This window comes from Heliangelus exortis, chromosome 14, assembly GCF_036169615.1.
Source record: "Heliangelus exortis chromosome 14, bHelExo1.hap1, whole genome shotgun sequence".
NCBI classification, from domain to species: domain Eukaryota; kingdom Metazoa; phylum Chordata; class Aves; order Apodiformes; family Trochilidae; genus Heliangelus; species Heliangelus exortis.
In genome coordinates, this window is record NC_092435.1 from 7,038,096 (window position 1) to 7,055,325 (window position 17,230).

General features: G+C 47.8%; 1 protein-coding gene across 9 annotated transcripts in view; it reads right to left on the minus strand.

Moving 5' to 3' along the window:
• ATP11C (ATPase phospholipid transporting 11C) overlaps positions 1 to 14,825 on the minus strand; it is a 56,404-nt gene extending 41,579 nt beyond the window's left edge. For 5 of the 9 annotated variants that reach the window (XR_011728565.1, XM_071757416.1, XM_071757417.1 and 2 more), the window contains exon 1: positions 2,219 to 2,308. Coding sequence is in view for 8 of the 9 variants with exons in the window: in XM_071757416.1 (XP_071613517.1) it covers positions 2,219 to 2,293 (75 nt within the window). In the remaining variant the exon portion in view is untranslated. Of the gene's footprint in view, positions 1 to 2,032; positions 2,316 to 14,618 lie in introns of those variants that run through there. The other 4 variants (XM_071757419.1, XM_071757421.1, XM_071757423.1 and 1 more) reach the window with 3 other exon arrangements.
• Positions 14,826 to 17,230: the final 2,405 nt, after the last annotated feature.

The following is a 17,230-nucleotide window of genomic DNA, read 5'->3' on the forward strand; positions in this document are numbered from 1 at the left end:
GCTGATAGGTGACCCCAGACCCCTCTCTGCCATACCCTGCCCCAGTAACCAGAGCAGCACCCCAGGGGACATGAGACACCCCAGGAATTGAGGAGGGAGAGGAGGAGGTGTTTTGGAGAAGAGCCACTTTCTTGTTCACATTACTTGAAGATCAGCCCCCAAAAATGAGGGGGTTTTCTGCACCTCTTCAAGCTTCAGGTCAGGGCTCCTGCTCCACTCCTCCAGTGTCAAACCAAGACAACCAGTGAGTCAACCTCTCAGCAGGGCATCCAAACCAGATCTCTCCTGAAAGAGCTCATCTGATGACAACAGCCAGAGAGTCAAACACAAATCGCAGGAGATCAAAACGAGGTGTTCTACCAGGAAAATCTTTCTGAGCTGGCAGCTTGCTACCTATCTTTGCTTCCCACCCTGGGCACGACAGTAATAAATAACAGCATTTATTTTATTATTATAATTTTATTATTATATAATGGGCACACATCTCTGCTGCAGGCATGGCAGGACAAAGGGCTGTGCTGCTGTCCAGCCTTACTCGTCCCACAGAGAAATTCCCATACAGAACATGTGTCTCAAATATTTTAATGTAAGCCAACCTTCCTGTACTGTCAACTTTGTAAAAAGCCCACTTATTACTGGAAGCAGCAGTCTGGAAAAGAAGGCATTAGGGATAATGGCTGTTTCCTTGCACTGTCCAAATTTTAAAAGCCCATCTGCACACACCAGTGTGCCTGTGGAAGGTCAGCTGAGGTTTGGCTTTTTGCTGTAAACTTTCCTTTAAGGAGTTAGGAACAGGTACCATTTGAAGACATCAGACCAGGGCTAAAAACATCCAGAGATGCAACTAATAACTCAACACCATTTAACACTCGAAGCTGTTGGAACATTATGTAGAGATGGCAGAATTACATTTGCAGCCCACAAAACTCCCCAAATTCTTCACCTGACTTTGAGCAAACCTCCCTCATGCCTCTTTCCCTCTATCCATGCCCTTCTTCCACAAAGACCTCTTGCCCCAGCACCACAGCTTCCAGTGCCTCCCAGAGAGGCTCCTCTGCACCTGCCCTCCCAAATTTCTGGGAATCCATCACATCACCAGCCAAAGACTCTGCCAGCACTTGATAAAAGTTGCAAGTCTGGGTAAAAATTAGCAAGCCTGGGTAAAAATTAATGGAGTTAGACCAAGTTCAAGAGGAAAGGTGAACTTGTGCTCTGCAGCCACCATTGACATGCAGTCACTCTTCACAGGCTATTTCTAGGGCAGCTGCAAAACAGTGTTTAATTATATCCCACATATGGAAAACAAGTGTCTGTGCTATCTGCTGGCCTTGTTTCCAGCAAGAAAATAGTGGCAGAGAGAAAAAAAAAACTAAAACCCACACCATTTGATTTACTAGAGCTTCAGAAAGCTGCTAAAGCAGAACTAATCAAAAGAAACTCTTTTCATGTTTGCTGAAGATATGCTCAAGCCACAGAGTAAATACAAATAACTCATAGAAAAAAGACCTAATAAAACCCATATGCATTAAAAAAAAAATCATTTGCTAAAACCAGAGATAATTACACAGTACCAGTACAAAGCTCAAATATTTGAATGAAATCACAGCTTATATTAAATATATGCAGAAGATTAAATCACATTACTTGGCTTAGGTTTCACGAATAGTTTAAAGTCTAATCACTCCCGTATTGTTCCATTTATCATAAAAGTAGTAGAGAAGACAACCTGATTTACAAAAAAAAAAAAAAGCCAACCAAAACAGCCTGTTCTAACTCCTGTTTCTTTTAGCTCCAGAAGAACCAATAAAAAACACATCTACAATTTTATAAGATTCCACAAATTTACCGTAATGTCTCCGAAACATCCGTGCAAAGTCACTCAGCACACCAACCTTTTTGCCCAACCCATACATTTTTAATTGAATTTTTTATTGCCAATTTTTCTATTACTCATTGTCCTTAGTCATTTCTATTCAAGAACAAGTGATGCCTTGAAAAAATACAATAATTTAGCAGCTTGGACTATGCTTACCCACACCGACCACATTTTTAGGCAGTTCTCCTGATTTAGAGACAGAAATCCATCGATTGGGATCAATTCAACTGCTCTCCCCTACACTTGCAGGAAAGGGTCAGAAATATGCAGAGCCCTCAGAAAAAAAAAAAAAGAATAACAAAAAAACCCAACCACATTGCATTTAAAACTCTAAAACCCCACAGATCTGAGAGAAAGGGCTGAGGGTGAGCACAGCTCCAAGCTCCTTTCCCACTGGAGAGGATATTTGCTGCTCATCCCTAAGCAAAGTGGGAAGGCCGGTAGCTTGGGAAAGCAAAAGGTTGAAATTTAAACCAGACCCCCTTCTCCTCTGCTGAGGCTGAAGCTCTTACTGGTATTTCAAGCAGAGAGAGAACAGTATCACCACAGGATGACTGTCAGGGGCAAGCCAGATCCAGCCTGGGTGAGGGGGGACAAAACAAACCCCCAAATCAAGCAGAACATACAGCAAGAGAAGAAAAGGAGCTGTCAGAAAAAGACCAATAATTTTTTTTTTTAAACTATAGTCAACACTTGATGAGGCTCAACACCCACACCTTGTCCCTGGTCCCTGCTGGGGAGGACAAAGCCTCCTCTGATGATGTTCTTTATCAGAGCACCGTCAACCCAGCTTGCACCATCTTCATCCAAGTCAAGGTGCATCCAAAGGGTCCCCATCCCCATGTCCCCTGTGTCCCAGGGACACGCTGCCTCACCATATGGGCTTGCAAGAAGGTCACCTCCACCAGGGGCTGGAGAACAGCAGAGCCCAACCAGGCTGAGTTTCCTGGAAAAGCTGACTTAGCCAGCAAAGTCACTGATAAAAGCAGAAAGAGACGGCGGGGCGGGGTGAACAAGGGAAAGGGCTACTTGTAAGATTTCTTGAAGGGTGGAGAGAGGAAATACAAGTGTTTTTTCCCCCCAGATAATACATTTACAGGAGAGCCCAGCCCTCTCGCAGACTCAGAGTGTACCGTGCACATGGAAGAGAGATGAAAAGTGCTTTTTTTGGGGTGGGTTTTGGTTTGGTTGTTTTTCTTTTTCTCTCTGAAGACAGTCCTTGCACAGATCACACAGCACTGCATCTTCCCAGCAAATACACCACAGCATCTCCAATCACAGCTTTAGTTCAGCAGCACTTTGTAAAAAGTCAGGTTAACATATGACAGAGAAAACAAAACCCCACGAGCCAGCAGCTACTGATCAGGATGCCATAACTTCAGTGCTGCTCTTCTGTGCAAAATCTGTTGCTCCTGTTCAAACAGAACCACGACCTTTGGAAGTTTTCAGCATTTCAACTCTTTTTCCCTGCCCTGCTGGCAGCCAGGGTTATGAAACCATTGTTCATCTTGAGATGCAGGCAGCATATTTTTATTTTTGGCAGTCCAGAAGAAAAGTTCGACCAGCACGCTGCCAGCATATCAAATTCAGGCTCATAGGAACACTTCAAACTCGAGAACAGAAAAAAGGACTTTGAATCAGAGCCCAAATGAGGTCACACAGCAAACACATAGAGGTCTTCCCATTTTTAAACCTCTTCCTTCTTCTTTTCCCCAGCTCAAGCTGTGCACATATGTCTGCTCATCGGCAGCTATTTTAGCAGGACAGCAAACTCTTCAGAGCAGTGATTTTGCCCTGGCAAAAACTAAAGTAAGACCAAACTGGAAAAAAAAAAAAAAAAAAAAAAAAATCTCCAAGTTTGCAATTGTCAATGCTTGCATCAGCCAGCAGAGCTATAATTTGTTGGTTTTCCTGTTGCTTTCTGGTCCTCCAAAAGCTTGAGCTCTTCAGTTATGGAAACAACAACAACAAAAAACCCTTAAATACTATGTTATGTGTCCCAGCTTGGCCAAAGGTTACTCTGACCTCTGCCACCAACAGACATTTCACCCCTTTTTAAGTTTTCCCAGCATTTCAGAGCCAGCCAGCAAATAGTTTGTTTCCCAGAGCAGTTTCATCTCCCTCCCTGGGGAAGTGTGCCTGCCCAGCTGCCTACACACCAGGGCAGAGTCTGGAGACCTCCCTGCCAGGGTGAGCATCACCACAGCAGCCCAGGAGCAAGGGCTGGTACCCAGCCTGCATCCCCCCAGGGTCAAGCTTCTCCTCCCCAGCTAAAGCCACCACAGGGATAGGAGGGCAGGTCCAGGATGCAGGGGGAACCCGAGACCCACACCAGCATCACACGGTGAGCAAGTCCTGCTCCAGCATCTCAGGGTACCCAAGGTCCCAGCCCCCCTGGCTGTTCTTTCACGCTGGTTCAGATTTTTTCCAACTCCAAAAAAGTAAAAGCTGTGGTTTGCCAGCCCTCCCCTTGCTGTACTGCAGAGAAATATTTGCACAGAAGTACCAGAAGATACACAGGGGAAGAGAGGGAGAAATCACCTACTTTATCCCTTGTTCCACAGCCAAAAGCAGCTCCATACAACACAGACCCTATCTGGGGTATTTTTATCTCTGGACAGTATAGTAAGCAACAGATTTATCCTTGGGGCTGCAGACACCAGGATACCAGATCAGTGCAATCCACCCAGTCAGGACAGAAATCCCCACCATGTGGACTAGAATTGTTTATCTTCAGGAAATCCTTTTGGCTCATGTTCCTGCCGAGCTGGGCAGAGTGGCTGCAGAGCAGCTCCAGCAGAGTAGGCAGCACCCAGGGCTGAGCAGTGTCAGCAGCCCAGCAGCCAGCTTTGGCACCAGCAGAGAAATCCACATATCCACAGGGATCCAGAGATGGAGTCTGAGCTGGCACCAGGATGCCAGGCTTGGTGGCACACAAGAGGTTTTGGTGTGGTCCATCCCAGCAGAAGCAAACCCATCCTGGGCAGAAGTGAGATGCATCCCAGGAGATGGTCCCAGACAGGCACCGGGAGAAGGGCATTCCTGCTCTCACAGTTATCAAGATAAGAGCCTTTCCCCAACATTTCCTCCCTCTGTGCATCTCATCTTCCTACCCTGCACTTACCAGAAGGGTATTTGTCAAGTGGAAAGTCTCATTTCCATCCATTTAACTGCACTGAAAAGAAACCACCCCATGGAAATGATGTACTCTGCAGTATTAATTTGGCTGTACAGGGATGACAGCCCTCTGGGCAGCACAGCTAATTTTACTAGAGCTCCCTCCCTGAGCAAACATTAGTAAGAAAAGGTGAGCTGAAAGGAAGAGGGGGAGGAATAAAAACCTTCCACAACTCGGAGTGAAAAAAAAACGGGCTTGCAAAGCACCAAAGCCAAAAAGATATTAATTAATATTGCATTTTAAGCTTGACTCTGCAGCCCCCAAAAGAGCAGGGTTATGGTGAATGGGTGCCCCAGTGCAGCCTGAGCCTCCTCCAGCCCCAAGCTGCATCACCCCTGGTCCCCAGACAGCAGCCACTGGGCTTTGTGCAGATGCTGAGGAGGAGTTGCACAAAAGTCATCACAAAAGATGTCAGGGCTCTTCACAAAGTGGATTTTTTTCCCTACATTTAATTTCCTGGCAGTGAGATTTTTTTTATTTTTTTTCCCCTCATAAGCCAATTGAGAGACGGGCTACAGAGCACAGCATCACTGCAGTCTAGCAGTACTTAATTTCTATTACTGCTGAAAATATCTTGGATTGTAATACCAAAGATACATTTCAAATTGTTTTGTCTTGCCTACTGCACATCTTACTCAGCTTTTCTAGATCCTTGACTGTACAAGAAAAATAGGGTCCCTGTTTTGCAAATCAGTGCACAATATTGCAAACAAGTAACACCAATTAAGCATTGCCTCTGTTTTCCACTTCAATAGTCTTCTAAAATCTTATTAAGGGACACTTTAAGATAAGCCAGACCTAAATACTACTTGCTGATCCTTTGAAAACACTCACCTAGAAATTATCAAGCCCCCTGCATACCATCCTATGAAAACAAGGCTGGGGCCAGACCGAGGGCCCTTTCACCTACAGATCCTGAAAAATTCAGCTGAACTCACAAAGCAAAAAGCCTGCAGCAGAGCATTGCTCATCCAGAGCCACAAAGGAGGGGAACAGGAATCTTGCTCATGTCCTGGACAAAAATAACAAGCCCAATCTGCTCCCAAAATACCCAGTTCTGGCAGCCTCACAGGTGCTTATTCCTCCTCTCTGTTGCAGGAGGAAAACAAAAAGCCCTTTACAAACAGCTGGATCAAACCCAGTGCATTAAGCTTTCATTAAGGAGAGCAGCAAATGTCTCAGAACTACAAAGGCTATCAGGTACAGCTGGATGTCAAGAGCAAGCTGGCTGCAGTTAGAATTTCATTTCAAACAAAATGACTACAGTTTGGGGGAAAAAATGACCAGAGCCAACAGGCAGCAACAAGTACGCCTGAGAGAGATGGACATCCTGCAAATCATGTGCAGAAGGAATTGCTAAAGGAGCTAAAAAAGATTGTTACAGAGTATTGGTTCTGAGCAGCATCCCTGGCAGCAAGCATTGCTATCAGAGAATGAAAAACAATGCAGGGGAGGAAAAGAACAACCCAGGATTGCTGCCTTTCCACCAAAGCCCCTTGGTAGTGTAGTGACCAGCTCCCCTCCCCAGCCAGTCCCCCTGCCCAGTCTGTGGCCACTCAGATCAATGTCCAAACACACTTTGAAGCCTTGTGCCAACCCCCCGGCCAGCAGCTCCCTGGATTTTGGCTATGCCTGAGAAAAAGCCCATCAGCAAAAATAAATATATATTTTTAATGCACCTATATATATATATATATATTGCATATATCCATATTTAATGGGTATAAATTGCACACATACATATTTAATGCATCAACATATAGGTGGCTGCAGCCTCCAGGCAGAAGAAGCTTTTCCTGACCCAGCAGCCATGCAGGAGCCAGGCAAGGACAGGGGCCAGAGAAGACCTTTTAAAACAGGAAAGTTTCAGCACTTCCCCAGGCTACAAGGTAGAAAACCAAGCTCTAAACCAACTTGCCACTTGCTCCTCATCCCCTGTGGCACACGGGTGGTACCAGCATTGCTCTCCTACCCTGAAAGGCTGACAGCAGGGCAGGGAACAGCCCCACACAAGGCTTGGAGACAATTTCATTGCAAAAAGCAAAATACTAACTGCTGGAATCAAACATGAACCAATTCAGGAAAAAGCCAGTGAACAGCTCACTGGTGGGATGTTGGATAATTTAAAGTAATTCAGCAAAATGCACTGTGATGGTTACACCCAGAGCAGCCAGATCTGGCTTGTGGTGGCAGCCTGTAGAGAGGATGCAGGGAGGGACAGGAGAGCAGAACTACAGGAGAAAGACTTTGGGTAGCAACATCATAATAGGCATAATAACAACAATTATAATAATAATTACCATAATAATAGCAACAATCATCATCAACACAAGCAGCAGTTCCCTCGTTACCCACTTCCAGTGAGAAGGACACACTTTCCAACCAACACGGTGTCCCTAAGGGCAGGACAAGGTCCAAGCATGGCCCACTTCACCAACCTGTCCTTCACTGCTACTGCCAGCCCAGTGGTGTGAGGCAATCAGGTGGGCACAGGTAATAACTGGCAGGCATAAAGAGTGGCACCCTGAGCCACCCAGGATCAGCCCAGCCCCTGTGTGGGCCCCACAACTTCAAGCAAGCTGCAAATCCCTGGGCAAAAAAGGGGAAAACACCAGAAGATGCACAACCTTAGTGTGGTTTGGCCATTAAAATAGGGAAAAAATAAAGATACTCTGTACTTGCAAGAGATGAGGGGCTGGAGAGGGAGGCAGAGGCGATGAGCAAGCTTGTCCCAGCTCCCACACAGTGGTCTGAGTCATGGCAGGGGGGCTGGAAAGAGATGATTTTTAAGGTCTCTTCCAACCCAGGCCCTTCCATGGTGTGCAGAGTTCACAGCCCTGGTCTGGACACTCAGGAAAGAGCAGGCAGGTGAAGCCCACAACACCCCTTTAATAGCACTTGCAAAACCTGCTTGTCAAATCCCAGCCCATGCTTCCCAACCCCAGACATCAGCACACACATAAATACTTCCAAGATGAGCAATGAGAAGCAGATTTCAGCCTAAACCTGTAGATAAAATATTTCCCAAGATCACCTCGGGACAGCCTGTCCCCACAAAGGGCAAAAGATGCTGCTCACTCCCCTCCATAACCCAACCTGACAGTCCAGGTAGGGCTTAGCAGGGAACTTGGGGTACACTTTTGAGCAGAAAGTCAGCACAACAACTGACCAAGATGGAGCAGCCATGCAGAAAAACCTCAGAGCTGCACCCGCTTCCTAGACACAACTAAATACAGGAAACTCCCTTGAAAAAGCCCCTGAGCACACATTTTCAGGGGAAGGCAAACAGGCTAATAGCACACTCCATCACCTCATGTCCAAGTTGCTTCAAAAATTCCTATTTCCAGACACCTGACCTGAGAGCAGCAGCTCAGTGCCTCCCTTAGCCCTGCAATGCCAGCTCCTCCAGCAGAAATCAGCTGCAGGTACCACAAGGGATGTCCCCCCCCCTCACTTGGCCACCCCTGTGTCTTCTCAGCAAAGGACAAGGGGTTAAAGTCACAGAGAGTCCCACACCCTGAGGAATTAGCATCCAAAGGCTTTTTTCCCATTGCACAGCATGGGCACCATGGGAGGAAGATGCTCACAGGGACTCCAACTTGCATTGCTAAAAAAGTGGTCACTGGCAGAACAACTCATTTTGGTCTGAAGGCTTCTTCTGGCTGAGAGACTGTGGTAATGCTCTTCAGGAGCTTTACTTTTAACTAACATTAAAAAAAAAAAATAAAATCTCTCCACTAGAGTGGACAACATTTACAGCCAGAAAGCAGCAGTTTTAAGTGGAAAGGAATTGCATAAACCAAAGGCAAGAGGATGAAATTGAAGGCAAGACTGAAAATCCTGCTATTAGTAGATGGTTAAAGATCTAAAGATTTTTAAAGATTCTTCTAAAGGAGATCTAAATCAATAGATTGACTTACAACTTTTATTGTTAACAGGAAATTGTCTGGGCTGTGTGGGGAAGGTTTGGTGTTGAACTGACCGAGTTGCATGGCAATCATATATTAATATTATTAGCAAAATACCAACTGGAGACAAAACCAGTTTCAAGTAAAGAATTAAATCCAGAGACACATGTTATTCCCCCCAGAAAGGTTTCTGCACACCCTGGGTCTAACTGGCAGCATCATTTGTCATTAATGTTTGACCGGTGCTTTCCAGTCCCTCCTCACAGCACTTTCTAACTTCTCCAGACTTGAACTGCATGCATGAACATTTCCATGCAGCTGCATGTCTGAGGCCACTTTTTTGTCTGATTTTTATTTATTTTTAGCCAAATGGTGAGCTATTTCTGAGAGTAAGGCTACAGTTAGGAGACTGCTGGGCAATGTTAAAGAGAAATGGTTACCGGAATTTGAGGAACTCCTCTGGCCACATTTCCCAGGGATGGAGAGGTTCTCATGTCCCCATTTTCCATAGTAAGAGCATGGAAAAATTATTTCAGTCCTGGGGGAGAACCTTTTGCAGGTCCAGTTCCCAACCTGAGCCCTGTCTTCCCTGTGCTTTAGCACAAGCTGTCCTGGGGCTGCCATAAGGGAACTGGCCCTGAGCACACAAAACGCAGTTCTCACGTTAAATACACATTCCAAAATAAATTCCAGCAACTTTAATGAAAAATTCAAGTCACTTCATTAAAATCCACACTCTTTTGAAGCGTGGGCTTTCTCCAAGCAGAACTGCCACCCAGTGTCACAGAGACACCCCAGCCCCAACATTTGCTGTGGGTTTTTGTCACATTAATGAAAGTGAAACACTTCCAGCAGAAGTTGCCAGCCGGGTACCAAGGTACCTGACACACAGCCTCAATCTCACATGGCTGGATAAGAGGGTAAAAAGTGATTCTCAAGGCTTTCAACTCCTACCTATGCTCTCCTTTCTTACTAGAATAGGAACTGCAATCACACCCTAATGTTTGGTTCACAGTCTAAAAAAAACCAAAACCAAAAAAATCCGAAAAACCCAAAAGCAAGCATGAAAGAAAATCGCAGATGTGTTCCATGTCCCAAAATAGACTTTATTACACATTTGCTGCAAAAACTAAAGACAAGAGTGTAAATCAACATCCACCACCCCAGACACAGACATCTCCCACAAGACATACTCCAGCATCCCCCCCGAGCCAGGAGCAGAGTCAGGGAGGGGGCAGCAGCATGATCAGCCCCAGTGCATCCTAGAGGTTCTCCCCATCCACCCTTCCTCACCTGCTCCCCATCAGCAATGAGTAATCTATTTCCCTTCTAAAATTTCTCATTTCTCACCATTTGAACAGTCTCTATGGGTATCTTCCTGCAGAGGTACAGGTAGGACCTGCCCGGCAGGCCTCAGCATCACTGCCTGCCCCACTCCTTCCCAGGTTCAAATCATCCCCAAAACCTCCCTTGAGTCAAAACATCCCTTGAGTCAACACGTGCCTTCTTCAAGGCCTTCCTCCCCTCTGTTCATCCCCAAAGGGGCCAGGCAAGGATTTGGGGACACACGGGGACAAAACACCACGTGCTGGTCCTGCTGATGGCCGCAGATGCAGTGAAGCATCCTGATGCAGAACCTCCCTCCTCAGCAGCAGGAGGTGTGTGGAGCTGAGGGTCACTTGGGGTAAGACAACCTTAAAAAAAAAATCAGAAGTGGCTTTGCAAAACTCCAGCAGAGCCCAAACAGAGACCTGAACATTGCACCAGACCCCACTTGCGTGCATGTGAGGCCCTTCCCATACAGGGCCAGGATCTGTCCCCCACCTGTTTTGGGAAGGGTGAGGATTTGGAAAGGAAGTTTGTGACTCTCACAAGTACTTTAACAGGGGAACCCTTCCCACAAAAGACCAGCACTGGCAGGCACAGCTGGGGGATGCAAAGCAAGCAGTGAAGCAGTGCTGGGGAGCCTGGCTGGGGCAGCCCCCGCAGGGGACAGAAGCCACAGGTGACATTAAAGCCCAGCTGGAGCACGAGTCCCCTGCAACCTTGCCTCGTGGCAGTTTGCAAGCAATTTTTTTAATTAGATAAAATGAGTCCCAGATGGAAAAGCTCCACCAAGCATGCAAATGAAGAGGAACAGTCAGTTACAAAGGCAGCTCCTCTGTTTCAGGGCTGCACAAAGCAAAACCCTTTCACTCTTCCTTACCAACCCCCTGCAAGAAGCAGAAAGACCCGAGGTGTTCCAGCACGGACACCAAGGGACAGGTCCTAACCCAGGGAAGCTGATAAATCCCAGGGAGAAGAGGGTGGAGAAGGGCAGGAGACCCCACACTGCCCTGTAACCAACCTGGAGGTACCCGAATTGCTGGCAGCTCTGCAGCAGAGACAGATGGAGACCCCAAAAGAGCACAGCAAGGGAGCATCATTACCAGCCTACAGCAAGTCAAAGGCACTGTCTCAAAACACAGGTCCAGCCCAGGGACAAGCACCACACATGCATCCAAAAGGCATCTTCTTTCCTCCAAAGTCAAGCAAATGTTCTTGAGCACCAGCAGCTTGGGACCAGCCCAGTGCTTGCTGAGCACCAGGGATTTACCTGGGCACAGGCTGCAAAGAGGATCAGGCCCCAAGGTATTTAATTAAAAGGGAATAACAAAACTAAGGTTGTGTTGAAAAGAAAAAAAAAAAGAATTTTTCTCCCAATTAGGGACTGCTTGTTATTTTCTTACCCTGGATGTTACACAAGAACAGTCAAACACCAGAGCAAGGATCTCTGCTACCCACAGCCACGAGAGACCCAGGTAGCAACACTACGATGGGCAAGCACTTGCCCAGGGTCTCAGCTGGCCCTGGACACCCTAGAAGGAGGGAGAGCACCCTGGGATGCTGTTTCCCCCAGACTGTCTACACATTGGTTACTTTTCTTTCAGTATTTCTTTCTTAGTTCTTACACAACAGCCCAGATCTGCACCAGCCTGGTGGCACCGACGCAGCTGTTGCCAGGACATACAGCTGTCTGCATACTTAAGAACAATCCAGGAAAAGTAATTAAGGAGAAGTTGTCTTTGATGCACAACACAGGAAGAGTCTGGAAGAGGACAGAGCTTGCTCCATGCCTGCAAAGATCCCAGCAGGAGGAGACAGACCCGAAATCTGCCCTGTCACCAAAACACTTCCCCGCTCTACTCCTGCATCCCCCCCACAGCAGCCATACAAGTAGCACGAGACTAAAAATAAAGATTCCAATGCCAGAATCTGTTTCCAAAAAAGAATTAAAGTTATATTTCAAGCTGACAGTATCTCCAGAAACTGGATTTACCATGGCAATTCAGTCCTGCCTCCCCGCAGCGGTACTGGCCAGGCTGTCCTTTCAGCAGGGATGATTTCAGTGGTGTAAATTGAAGTTCCAAAGCCAATTTGCTTCTGCAGAGAGCATCACCCTCTACCCCAGGGGAACAAAGATGACATACATACACCACTCTGCTCCTCTTGCACTTTTAACTATCCCATTTTGTACCCTATCCAGGATAGTAAAGTTTATGGGAGGGAGAAACAGCCAGAAAACGTCATGTTACAGGGCAAGGCACATTCATTGTGCCTAAGCTGCAAAATACATCTGAAGACAGGATTTCTAATATCCGCTGGTATTTATGAGCCTCTGGCAGAGACCACATAGTGGAGAGGTGACAATGTTTGTCTGAGTAGCCCTATGGGATCTTAAGTGTCAGATAACCCCACAGCCTTTAATAACAGCAGTGAAATTTCTGCAATACCACTGGCACAAGACAAGCATCACTTGAAGTCCTGTGCCACCCAGGAAGTCAGCTTGGATACCTCCAGGGAGATCAGCATGGGCTGCCCTCTTCTCCCATGAAGCAGTAAGGGGGAGCAACCCAAACCCAGGAGGTTTCTAGGAGACCCACAGGGCTGGGGACTGGGGAGAGCCACAGCAGCAGAGTGGAGCCACCATCTGCCTAGGGGACCCATGCCACCTGTACCAGTCGGATAACAAACAGGGCTCATTGCTGCTCAAACACTGCTTACAAAGACAGCAGATGGAAAAAATCCTCCAACAATCCTCAGCAATACTGCAGTCGCCCCAGTGAGCTCCAGAGCCCCGGAACACAGTGGTTCCTCTAACCAGAAAACTGCCTCTGGCCCTCCAAATACACCCTGCAGCAGTTCAGCCCTGAAAAAAGCAGTTCACAGTACCTGGGTTTGGTGTTCAGGACCATTTCGTCTCCACTCCTGTGGAGACATCAGGCCCTGGCAGTGCTGCCCATCCCCTTCCCAAGCCAAGGAACTGTGGTATGGATTGGGTGCAGGAAAGCAGGGAAGCACAGAAGGATGCTGGAGCCAGAGCCCAGCCAGGCACCTCAGTGGGATCCCATGGCTGCAGAATCATGCTCGAAAGAGTTGGCCACCTAAAAATGCCTTTAGCTAAACTCAGTATCTCCAGAAGAGACACTTCATACCCCAAATGCCTCCTGATACTCCTAAGAAAAAAGCCTCCTTCGAGGCAGAGCAAAATTCAAAGTTAGAAACTCGGGGCACTTGAGATTAGATCTGATACATTCATTCCCCAGGCTGCAAAACAATAGTTGCAGTAGGTGTGTTCCCTCCAAGGCTAACCCAAAGCCTGCAACAGCAATCCAACCTACAAACACAGAGACGACAGAATTAACCTTTTTTTTTTTTTTTTTTTTCTCTCCCCAGAACTGCTGCAGAACAACCTCCGGACTCAAAACAAGAGATTAGAGTCTCCTGCTCCGAAAACCTGGAAATCTGGCACAAACACCTTGCTCAAAACCAAAAATGAGTCTGTAAATACATCTCCCAGCAGTTCTGGCCTTGAGGGCAGGCACTTGCAGAGGGCGATGTCCTGGCTGGTACCTGGGGTGCAGCACCCCGGGAACAGCTCCTGAGCCTCCAAGGATGGAAACACTGCTAACAGCACATGCCTGCTGAGCAAACTCGGGGAACTTTTGTTAAACTACGCAGTGCGCAATAAACGGCACTGCTAAACAAACAGAAGCTCAAGAAATTATGTTAAAACACTGGTTTTACCACACTTTGCTGTGGAAGAGGAAAAAATTAGTAATTACAGAGTTCAGGCCAAGCAATGAGGTCACAGTGAAATCTCCAAGTAGCTCATGTGGCACCGGCTTGGGGTTTTGGTTTTTGTTTTTTTTTTTTTAACGAATTTGGGGACACTAAGCAGGTGGGAAACAAGCGGGCAGCACCCCGAGAAGTGCCTGGTGTCCGCAGCCATGCGAATCCGGGTCCGTGCTTCCAGGGACTCAGCCCCTTTCTCTAAGATTTTTTAATTTTTTTTTTTTTTTTCCTTTTTTTTTTTTAAGGAGGAGGAGGAATAAAAATAAAAAGGTTTGGGTTCCACCAGCAAAAGCAACTTCTCGTGCAGAACCGCAGCGCGGGCAGGGCCCCCTCCCCGAGAGGTTTCACAAGGGAAGGAGCTCGGCTGTGGCTGGCGGGGGGGGAGCGGGCCGGGACCCCCGCCGCAGATACGCGCCCCGTTCCCCCACCCACCCCTTCCCCGGGGAAAACACACATGATAAAAACTAAAAATTATTAACAATAATAATAATAACGAAGTTCCCCCCGCCCGGCACCCCCCGCCCCCCGGCCCCGCACTCACCAGGCGGCTCAGGCTGCGGCGGAGCATCGCGGCGCGCCCGGCCCCGGCCCCGCCGCCCTCAGCGCCGCATCGCCCGTCCCGGCTCCGGGCTGGCCGCGGGCCGCGCCGCCGCCCGCCCACCCACCATGGAGCCCCGCACCGGCCCGGCCCGGCTCGGTTCGGCCCGGCCGCGCTCGGTGGCGGCACTTCCCCCCGCGCCCCCGCTTTTGTCCCGCCGCCACCGCCCGGGAGGCCGGGCCTGGCCGCCCCGGAGCAGCCTGGGAGCTGTAGTGCCGGGGATGGCCGGGGGGGAGCAGCGCTGCCCCGGGACAGCCCGGAGGGGAAAGAGGCTGCTGGGATGCAGGAGCAGAGGGTGCTCTGGCTCTCCCCGCGGGAAAAGCAGCCCCGAGGGATAAATCCTGCTCGGTGCAGGATACGAATAACAATACCGAATGAACCGATAGAGGGGAATGGCGGTGAGGGGGGTGGGAGGTGCTGGAAGCAGCATCCTCCCTGCAACCCCCAGAGCCTCGGTGTTGGATCCTTTGCATACCGTGCCAGCCCCCCACTAGAGCGACAACCAGGGTTGTTAGACACTGGGTACAATTTTGCGCCCTCTCTCCTGTGTCAGACCTCCAGGGCATCCTCTGGTACAAAAATCCAGTCACTGCTCCCATGCTCAAGCAAATATCATAAACACACCTTGGAGCACTTTCAATAGAACCACAGCCTAGTTTGGGTTGGGAGGGACCTTAAAGACCACCTGGTTCCAACCCCCTTCATGGGCAGGGACACTTCCCACCAGACCAGGTTGTTCCAAGCCCCATCCAACCTGGCCTTGAACACTTTCAGGGATGGGGCAGCCACAGCTTTCCTGGGAAACCTGTGTCTCCCCAACCTCACAAGAATTTCTTCATAATAACTGACCTAAATCTACCTTCCTTCAATGTGAAACCATTCCCTCCCAACCTATCAATACATGCCCTTGAAAAAAGTCCCTCTTCAGCTCTCCTGAGACACTTCAGGCACTGAAAAATATTCTAGGAGTCTTCTTTCTTCCAGAATGAACAACCCCAGCCAAGAACTGCCCAGATTTCCCAGGTGCCTCCAGCCTTTTGTCAGCACACAGACCAACCCATCTCTCCCCCTCCTTCTGGGCTGGGATAACACACGAGTAGAAACAACACTCCTCTGAAATAGCTTCCTTGAGGGAGCATCTCCCTGGTCCAGAGAGCACAGAGCATGACAATATTTGTTTCCTCCATAAATCAACAAAATTGAGAGAGACGAGATATAACCTACATTTTTCTACTGTGCTTTTGACATTGGTATTACCTGGTAATAAACCAGCTGACTCTGGAGCAATCTTCCCTGTAACAGCACAGGGCAGGGAGTTTTCTTGATGCCAGCCCCTGCCAAAAGGCCTGAGGAGTTCCAGGAGCAGATGGGCAGCTTGACCCCACTGCCATTTCAGCAGCCTGTGTTGATCCTATTTCAAAGCAGGCTTCTCCCTCTAAGATGAATAAAACTCACCTTGTTGCACTGGGCCCAGGGATCAGCTGTGGGCTTCCAGAGATGTGGAAAACACACAGAGATTTTTTTCACTTGGGATTTTTAAAGCAAGATTAGTGCCATATTGATTTTACTAAGGCTAAAACCAGTCACATTGGCTCTACTTAAGCACTGTCTGGCAGTTTTACACACCATGGTACCTCCAAGCTCACACAAAAAGCCTGCCTTGGACAGCACCAAAATAACAGCCAGGTGCTGGACAGGCAGAAGCATACTGTGGTTTTTTTTTTTTAAACCCCAGGTTCCCAGAGCAACAGTGAATGGATCAGTGAAGGCTGAGCAAAGCCACGTTCCCAAGGGGACAGCCAGCACTCATCCAAATCCCACGTGCAACCTTTCCAACTATTCTCTGTGCAGCTGTGCTGTGACTTACCTTTCTGCACAAAAGCCTAACCACAACAGAGGAAACCAGAAAACAATGCTAGGCAGTTTTAAACACACTTTAAAATAATGAATGGAAATTGTTAAACAACTTAATAGAATGCCTAACCAGTTCAGCTGTAGACATCCCTCCCCCGCAAAACAACAGAGCTAAACTTAGAGCAACACTACACTGCAGCTTTTGCATGGCTTTTTTGATACTTTTCTGACATTTTTCTAACTTGTTTGTCTTGGCTAGAAGAGGGACTTGCTGTTCTTGGATATTTTTCCCATAGCAGGGCTCTGTAGTGGGTGTTGAACACATCGCTGATGCCCACTGAATCCCCAACTTTCAAGGTCAGGCACTTACATATTTCCAAAGGCCAAGGCAGCTTTTCTCACTCGGCCCAGTAGAAATGCCCCTATATTTTTCTCTTTAGCAATATATTCCTGCAGGTACAGTTATTCCTCAGCTCACTCACATTAACTGGGAGGAAAAGAAGTTGGTCTCATCAGCAGAGGAGAGGATCCAAGCAGCTCCTCTTACCTTTGTGATTGCCATGCAGCTCCTACACAGTTCAGTTTGAAAAATTGCTGCCTTTCAGCTTTAAAATTGTGCTGAGATTAAAACTAAAATGTAAGACTTAGCCTGTGACATGTAATTAAGCATTAGGTAGATAATTATGATTAGTGCTTTGTCA